Source organism: Orbicella faveolata, unplaced genomic scaffold, assembly GCF_042242905.1.
Source record: "Orbicella faveolata isolate gen_17 unplaced genomic scaffold, um_ofav_v1 contig_25, whole genome shotgun sequence".
Classification (NCBI taxonomy): Eukaryota; Metazoa; Cnidaria; class Anthozoa; order Scleractinia; family Merulinidae; genus Orbicella; species Orbicella faveolata.
The window spans coordinates 29,859,587-29,868,520 of NW_028301553.1; the positions used below are offsets into that span (position 1 = coordinate 29,859,587).

General features: G+C 39.8%; 1 protein-coding gene across 2 annotated transcripts; it reads right to left on the reverse strand.

Annotated features, from left to right (window-relative positions):
• Positions 1–2,630: 2,630 nt before the first annotated feature.
• On the reverse strand, positions 2,631–7,950 carry LOC110059228 (uncharacterized). Of its 2 annotated transcripts, XM_020765927.2 has the most exons (5): positions 7,796–7,950; positions 7,310–7,437; positions 5,647–5,793; positions 4,586–4,706; positions 2,631–3,612 (listed from the first exon to the last, which is right to left on the reverse strand). In XM_020765927.2, exons 2-5 carry the CDS (start codon positions 7,380–7,382, stop codon positions 3,240–3,242), a joined length of 714 nt encoding a protein of 237 aa, XP_020621586.2. In that variant the 5' UTR covers positions 7,383–7,437; positions 7,796–7,950; the 3' UTR covers positions 2,631–3,239. The 2 variants fall into 2 exon arrangements, with proteins under 2 accessions (XP_020621586.2, XP_020621583.2); XM_020765924.2 differs by lacking the exon at positions 7,796–7,950 and having other exon boundaries at positions 7,310–7,767.
• Positions 7,951–8,934: the final 984 nt, after the last annotated feature.

Here is an 8,934-nt window from a genome sequence, read left to right on the forward strand (position 1 = left end):
CTAAACGCCAAATGATTGACAACTTTGTCCATGCGTGACACATCCTGTCAAGTTATCCTTGTTCTCCTTCCCTTCACCCCTGCTCAGAAGAGCTGTAAAGACAGCTTCCTCACAGGCTACTTCGCAAACGTCACAGAACTGATCCCCTTACAAGGGCGGAAGTCTATCGTAGTTAACTATTCTCGTTCAGACTCTTTTTTCACACTTGATTACTTTTTTAAAGGATATATTGTAACAATGAGCTATTCTTAGTCAACAGCGAGTAACGTCATAAATTAGCCTTCTTCTTTCAACTTGGCACCGCTAAAAGACGAAAACACGACGATCACATAAATTGCCTCCTCCCCCTTTGTAATACAGTCAGTCTTCCTCTTCGAGAAATTGCAACGAATCAACTGAACGTTTGGGTATAAAGTCGAGGCGGAAACATGTAATAGGTACGGAAAGTTGAATGACCTTAAATGATCTTCATCGAGAGGTGGGCGTCGCGATTTCTGTGATTTCTGGATGTCATATACACATGAAAATCAAGGTTCTCTATGAACAAATCCGTAGATTTCCCCGTTAATGATGATTGACATGAGCTAAGCTTTACCTAAAATGGAATTACTCTTGTCTTAAAATACTAGGTCCGCATTGAGGACAAAAAAAAAAGAGGAAAACGCAGGGAATTGTTCCTTATTTTCAGTTCTTTAGTATTTCAATGTCGAATGGCTTTCCCTGCATACTACAGGAAGTACAAGAACAGCTGCACTACATAAAATACAGTGCTCCGACAGATTTATGCATTTTCGATTGAGCCCCTCTACTCTGCAAACTTCTCGTCGCCTAATTGAAACCGATAAAGGTTGCCGAACAAGTTTTTCTTGTCGCCTGAAGACGAAAGCTAGTATTCCTTACGCGACTCAGAGCTGCTACATCGAGTGCGCGGGTATTAAGACAACAAATCATAAAAGGCTGGGAATAAGATCGAAGCGACTCTGCTCGCGGGGTTGCTGCGAAAGATCTTCAGAGAAATCAAAGATTTTTTTTTTAAGAATTACAAACACACAACATGTAAGCCATAGGATGCAATCTGCTAGGTCGCGTAACGTCAAAACCGTGTTCTTATCGGTTCCAAACCTGAATAAAATGACCAATCGATAAAGGTTCACACAAATCATCTTCATTGATTGGTCATCTATTATCGACATCAATCGATGTATTGATATTGATTGGTACCGATTGTCATCGATTGGACACCGTGGGAAACTAAAGTCATATAAGAGTTCGTATTAGCCTCCTACGCAGACGCCCTTTGGGCTCGTCGCGCAATCTTTCTCTTACACTTTGGGGAGAAAGATTGCGTGACGAACCCTAAGAGCACGATTGCTCCTAGGAAGTACAAATACTGTCAAGTTTCTCAACTAAATACCTTACCTTAAAGGCCAGGTTAAACTAGGAAACATTGTTGCGGAAGCATTTTTTCTTGCTATGTTTCGACCTGTTTGCGGGGTGGCTAGATTAGCGGGAAACAAACAAAATACTTTGCTGCCCCGGTGGCTAAACGAGGAAACAAAGAGTCACGCATGCGCATTATAATAAACTGACTTTCGAAGAAGACTGGGGAGACATCTTTTTTGTTCTGGGGCTTGTTCTCTCATAATTTGTGATCTTTTGTAATTGTCCCTTGTGATACCATATTTCTCTGAAATCCGTGCATCGATTCGACAGTAAGCCACTTCCTTCTCTCCACTCGCCCGTCCAGTTACTTTCCTTCTTTCCCTTCCCCTTTCTCTCACCTGTTTGTGGCTCTTCTACTTCGACCTCGCGGTTAGCCAATGTTGTACGCTCGCCGTTACTGGGAGCATTTTTAATGGGCAGCACTGGAACCTTGTCAACATTGTTTTCATGGCGGCTAAACTGGGAAACATGTGCTTCGGACGCGAAATTTGTGTCCGGTAAGCAAAAATATTCTGGACTTGGGGCAAAAACATTTTGTGTTTCCGAGCAGCAAAATTTGTTTCCGCAACATATGTTTCCCGCGCGACTAAACTGGGGAACATTTCCCCCCCAACAATGTTCTGTCATAATGTTTCCTAGTTTAGCCAGGCCTTTACTTCCCACTCCATAGTTAAGCGGGTCAAACAAGAGCCGAAAACAGGATGCTCTCGCAGCCGGGTTATGCAAGTGTCTAAGTGTCTCAGATTGAAGCCAGTTCGTTGGAAAAAAACAAAAATTAAAAGAATTAAAAAAAAAAAAACAGAAGAAAAAACAGACCCACAATTTTTTGTCCGTGAAAACTAATAATCTGCGGTTGTCAAAAGCTTTTGAGGACTTAGCGGGCCTTAAGCATTTCTAATGCATAAGCCCACAACAACCATTTGAGAAATAAATCATATATCCATGAATAGTTCAATATGAACTATTAATAGTCCGAGTTTGAGCAAATTTGGATTTTCACATTTTTGCCGCTAATTTCCGATTTTGTTTGATTCTTGCTGACACTCGCTCTTGATTTGCCTTGGCTGAGACCATGATTTTTTTTTTTTGTTGATATTTATAAAACGAATTAACGGTGCAATGTGGAAGCAGGCAAGGTGATCAAAGATGGAAATCCTTAAGAAGACCCTGTGATCATCAGACAAATCTATATTTTAAAAATGCGTTTTATTTCGAAACAAAATCTTAGCAATCATGAAACCTTATGGTATTTATCGAAAAATGCTGAAACATTTTCGAGGATAATGCTACAAAAATAGTTTATCTTAGTTTTTCAGAGTACATAATGAAAGTAGCGTAAATAGAAAGTGGCAGGACAACATTTTCTTGTCGTAAAAGTGGTTATTGTTGGACGTAGCGTGATTTAGTAATCTTGGCAAGTTTCATACTTTTATCACAAAATGAACAATTCTGAATATTTTTGGCTCTTAATAGGGGGAATTTAATTCTAGACCGGCAAATAGAAGCCAAAAACTCGCCAAATGATTTAAAGCGCCCTGACCGGCCTCCCCCATGAACTCCTCCCACTTATCAATATATTTTCTTATCATATTTTAGCATTACATTGGTACAAGAGATTAGTAACAGAAACTAAAAGATAAAAGCTCTGCACCATTCTGGTCCTATCCTCGTTCGATTGTAACATAGCACTTTCCATATTGCGCAAGTTCTTCTACACGTCACGCAATCTTTCTAAGTTGGTTAGCCATCACACAATCTTTCCTAGAAGTTCAAACTAAGTTTGTTAAAACGTACAACTACAGCCTCGCATCTTGAGTTCGAGGCTTCATCACAACTGCATAAACCGGAGGGGGCGTGTCTTTGACCTCAAGGTCTTTACCGATAGCTTGGGTCTCCGTCACGGAGACAACCTTAAGGGAAATCCTCTTTTCCTCTTCCTTTTTCGCTTGTCCTTGTGGTTGGTACTCCTCGTCTGCGCCGAATGAGTAGCTGACTTCTCTAATGCTCTCAGCCAAGCTTTCGGTGTCGAAGGCAAAGCTGTCCAGTCCCAGTTCCTCCGGTTCTTTTAGAGGTTCTGGAAAACTGTCAACTGAAGGAAAATGGCGCATGGACTGACTCCGTGTGCTAATTGCGTCATCGTACATTCGTTCGATTGAGTGCGTAATGTTCCTGTAATAGAAAAATAGGACAAATTTAAGGTTTCAATGCAATTTTGTTTTTGTTTTTGTGCAATTTGAAGAGATTGTGTCATCATGACTTTTGTTTACACCGTATAAACGTGTCTTCAGAAGGAAGGAAATCTTAAAATAACCTTTAACCAAGGAAGAAAAACACTACAGAGGCAAAACCAAACTGAAAAGAAACTACTATTGATATGAACGTGAAATACTAAGATCTGGGGTTATTCCCTAACATATATGTTATAATTATAGTGCTGCGCCAAAGGGTGCCTGTACGGTTTCTAAAGCGTTCTGGTCTTGGCGTAGGATGTAGGTTTTGACCATTTTGGTCTAAAGTAGGGTATGGTTTACCTTCTGGCCTAGAATTAGGTGTGTTGTTTATAGATGAAACTCAGTTTCCCTTATTAAAATCGAGGAGTTGAAGTCCTTCTTAATTTTTCACGAAAATAGAAGTTATTCCTGGTTACCCGCGTATTAATTTTAAGTTTAAGTTTAGTAATACTTTGTCATGCTAGTACAAGTAAATAAATCACAGAAATTACAAAAAGTACATGACTGGAGAATAATTGGGGGAAACTGAATTCCCATACAAAGAATATTCTCCGATATTAGAGAAGTATAGTAATTTTAGAGGCCCGAAATATTGCCTCATTACTTTTTAAAGATTCCCTGTTGAAGCTTTGAAGTAAAACACCAGATTTTAAAAAATTTAATGGAGATTCGGAGCCTATTTAATTTCTTGTAACTGGTGCTAAGCTCAGGACATTTTTGGTGCTTCCTAATAATGCGGCGCACGTGATCACTAGATGCTTTCCAAGCATTGTCATTTTTACAGCATATTTGAGCCGTGATAATGTTCCAGCTGTGTCTATCACGTGATCAATTTCAACCATTGACTTGACACGGGACGGGCTGTTTATAATGTGACTCAGGGGTGTTGTATAAACCTTATGTGCACTCACGCAGGTTCTTGTTTTCTCTTAATCCTTTCTCGTCTTATTCTGCACAGAAGCGCAATGATGACGATGACTATTGTTAGAATCGCAGCTGCAATGATTGCCAAGGCAACAATCATTTCTAAGGCTAGGTAAAGCAAATAAGAAAAATAAAGTATTAGCCACATTAAATATAAATACTACAGTGATCCAGTCCAGGTTGGGCGAATTAATTGTAAGTAGAAGCTTTGGAAGTGACCTGAGTCCCAATTGTGGTGAGTTCTGTCTGCTTTTGTCCTAAAAACTATGTCAGCTTAGTTAATTCTTAAAAGATTTCCCAGTCCATGATTTATTTCTTTATCTCGCCCTCTCTTAAATCGAGAGGGAGGAGAACTACCAAAATTTTGCTACCTCGTCGAGTCTCGTCGCCAGCGTTCGCCCGGCTATTGGATACGAAAAGTTCGCTAATTAAATGTTGCCAAAATATTTTTTTCCTAGAGCCTCTGTTCCCTATCGCTGAACAATAACTGTGGCTCAATGGACGAGAACCTCTAACTCAATCTGCTCATTAGCCGTAGTTGCTAATAAAAAAAGAGGATGGTTTGAATCTTCCTTCGTTTCATTCTTTTAAAAAAAGGGATAAAGCTGTTTTCTTCGTAGTGTTATTGCAAAGTCCACCAGATACTACAAAATGCGGCCATAATTCAAAGTGCGTAGATTATTGAAGTACAACACCACCCTCCCCACAAGATTAATTATTTTCTATCACCAGATTAATTTGCTCTAAAATTCGTCATATCGGAGCTGTACTCAGCTCATTTGCTTCCTGCCCAAAGCTTTGCATTGTTCGATGCTTCACAGACTTCATACAACAGCTAGTTCTGAACTTTTGTTCTAAAGGTAGAGGCAGGTATATAAGGGGACCAAGGGTACAAGTGTAACCTTCGTAATTTCCCGCACAATTGCTTTCTCTCCGTGGACATTAGCGGCAATCTCCTCGCGGCCTCGCTGCCCTCGTTAAAGAGGAACAAAGTACTTGCGCGACATCCCGCCAGCTACAGCGGTAAGTTTGTGCAAGTGGTACTTACTTAAACACCAATTAGTGCTACATTCTCTCTTGTCCTCTAGCGTCCCACACGGTGTGGACGCAATACACTCTCGTGTTCGAGTTTGTTCACCATCACAGTCCTTTGAGCATTCGCCCCATGCTCTCCAATTACTGACAGATTGTCCAGCTATTGCAAAATAAATAATAATAATTATTATAATCATTTAATTGCAAGAAAACTGCTTAGTATATAATTGCAGTTTGCTATTTCGTGCAATACTTGAGACACGCTTGGTTTCTAAGAGTAGCTCTGAGAACGAAGAGGGTGCCTGAGGTATACTAGGGTAAATGCGTGTAAACGAGGATCAAGGTGAATATGGGGGGATGTTATTGGAGAACTGCTGAGTCTATATGGGATTGCGATATGTGGACAGCTTCTGTTAAAGGGGTAGGGGGAAGGGGTGGTGGCTGCGAGGAGGAACGAGGAACGCTTCCAGACTAGGCTACACTAAGTTTATCACTGAAATGTACGAACTTTCAGTTTCGTAACTACGTGCTTAAAGATTTTTAAGTCTTCACAACGCACGATTCTCTAACGACTGAGACGTTCGAGAATTTTCACCAAAAACAATAAAATTATGTTTACAAAGCTAAGCGATAAACTTTTGGCTTCAATCAGTTTAATATAACCGTTTCGAGAAAGATTGTCGAATGAAAGCGTCCAGCATACGCGACAAGACCAAACGGTAGTCTGGGTATTCACTGGAATTTTGTATATCGGTGTAGACGAAATAATCTACAAATTTGTATTTTTGTACGTGAAGTATCAGCGAGGATACATTAGATTTTCCGCTCATAAGACCGCAGAGTTTTTCGTAGCTTTTCTTTCACTGTTACACGACTTTAAGAAAATTCAAGTGGCGAAAAGAACCTTGCTTCTACCGGTTAAGATAAAGAAAACGTAGGAAACGACATTTGCCAATTTGTTTTATCTATTTAAGAATTCAGCGCATGGTGCAGCTATCCACTTCTACCCAAACTAATCTTCGGGATTCTCGCATGCGCTTTTACGCTTTAATCCGACAACCTTTCTCGAAACAGCCGTATATATTCATCTGTAGGTATTACCACGCAATCAACCCGAACGTTGCAACGAGCTCGACTGAACATCGATCAATAATTTATTCAGCTATCTCGATTGTTTTCTTATACCTTGTTCGAAACCGTGTACTCGTCTCATTAATCTAAAGGAGCATAGAAGAAAACCAGAGGATATTAACGAGCACCTGATACAGTTGTGGCAATGACTTTAAGGAGAAGTTTGTAACATCGCATTATAAATTTCCGTTTCAAGTTCTTAGCGTGTTTACGTAGTTACCGGGCTCAACCATTTATGCGTTTGTATGCACAACTACAAAACCACGTTGCATAGCAGTCTTCGAGATTATTATAGCGTTAACAATTAAATTGATATCTAGTGCATTTAATTCGAGTAAAAACCAATACAAAACAACTAAGTGTGAGTAGCTCTGTAAGTTCAGCTGTAAGTTCATTTTAAAACATCACTAATTTAACAGCCAGCCGAAAAATAATGACGAATAATGAGATGACAGAAATTTCATTGTAACCTTATAAAGTATGATATCGTGCCAAGCCAGCGAGGAGATTATTTAACATAACAGCGGAAATATGAATTCACTCACCAGTCGTTTGAAACAGGAACACATAAAACTGAAGAACAGCCATGAAGCACATCTTAGCCGAGCTCAAAGCCATGTTGCTAATCCAATCGAGTTTCTTAGATTTATAGCACTAAAAACTGCCAAAAATCCTGCAAATATGGCCACTTGAAGTCAAATTTGCTCTAGCTAATTTGATATGCACGTTTAAACTGATAAATTATTGAAGCCCAAAAGGTGGATAAAAGCTTGATTAGTCCGCCTCTTCCAACTGTATCCAAGGCAGCGAAGATTGCCAACTTTCGAAACTTTTCGAAGTTTTCATGCACACGAGTTCGCTGAGTGCAATTGCCAATCGTATTGGTTGAGAAGCAACGAATGATCGTTCTAAATTCTACACTATTTTTGTCAGGACTGCTTTCGTCAAAGCAATTTGAATAATATCGGTTGGAAATGGAAAAAAAAAAACAATGAATGAGTTTTGCCGGAGGCTGTTGTCTCGAAATATACCTTACACAAAAGCAGTTAGTTCAAGCATGACCACATCTATTGTCAATCCAGTTTCACCTTGAGGGTTGTTGTCCTTAAGATTTTTTTCTCGCCTTTTCTAAGAATTTTATACAAACGCTTGTCATGCGAACAGCGGTCCATTAATTCGCTCTGAAACAGGTATCTCTATAAATTGTGATTGGTGGTTTGCCTAGCAACTGACGTGGACGGTCATTGATCAAACTCTCCCAATTGAAGAAATGGTGGGATATGGCCGGATAATTTTCAGACTCGTTTCCAGTGTCTTCTAATAAGTAAAACCTTACAGCATTGGAGCATTGACCGAGCCTTACCCTTATAGCGCGTGTCAACCTCATGAAACTGGTTCCCACAAAAAGGTGAAACTGACGACTGTTCAAAAATTCCATCTTCGGCAAACGTTTACAAAAATTTGTGTTTTCGGTGACCGTTTTCATGGAGTACGTCATGAGGATGGGAAGCAAAGCCCGAAAATGGAAACTTTTGGCCTTTGCTCGTTCTTCGGAAACAGAAACAACCCCTCCTTAGTGAATTTCGTTCCTTTCCTACTTTGTTCACTATCGGCCGGTTTTATGTTTCCTTTCTTTGCGTAACCTTGTTCATGGGGATTCATATTTTTCTTTTCAAGTGTTTCGTTTGTTCTAACCATCCAGATCACGACCATGAAAAGTTTGATAACCACATTTTAAGCTGAGGTAGGTTGCGGAGAGTTATCCTTTTTATACTTTGCCCAGTAGAGATACATTATACAGATCCAACTCAGCATTAACATAGAATGGTTCCTTTAAAGCTGGTTCAAAACAGTTTCCAGCACTTTACAAAATAAAAGAAAGAAATAAAACGATAAAAGATCGGGGGGGGGGGGGGGAGGCATGTTTTTGAGTGCAAAGGCTTCTCTCTGTTACATAATCCACGAAGGAGGCTGCATGATCAATGGAGGCACGTGACTTTAATGTCAGTTTTCCCCATCCCTTTCCTGCACGCGTGGAGATTCAATTCACTTATTTTTTGCTCAGGTTTTGTCTACTCCCTACAGTTCCTATCACTTGTTTATGAAATTATCTTTTAAAGATGAAAGTGATGCCAGCTGTATGGTGTTGTTTAGACTGGAATATTTTCTT

Excerpts from the sequence above, each read along its gene's own strand:
- LOC110059228 (XM_020765927.2), bottom strand. The coding sequence starts at position 7,382 with ATGGCTTTGAGCTCGGCTAAGATGTGCTTCATGGCTGTTCTTCAGTTT. Across the intron at positions 5,794-7,309 it reads GTTCCTGTTTCAAACGACTG|CTGGACAATCTGTCAGTAAT; the intron begins GTGAGTGAATTC and ends ATTTTGCAATAG. Across the intron at positions 3,613-4,585 it reads AAGAGAAAACAAGAACCTGC|GAACATTACGCACTCAATCG; the intron begins GTGAGTGCACAT and ends TTTCTATTACAG.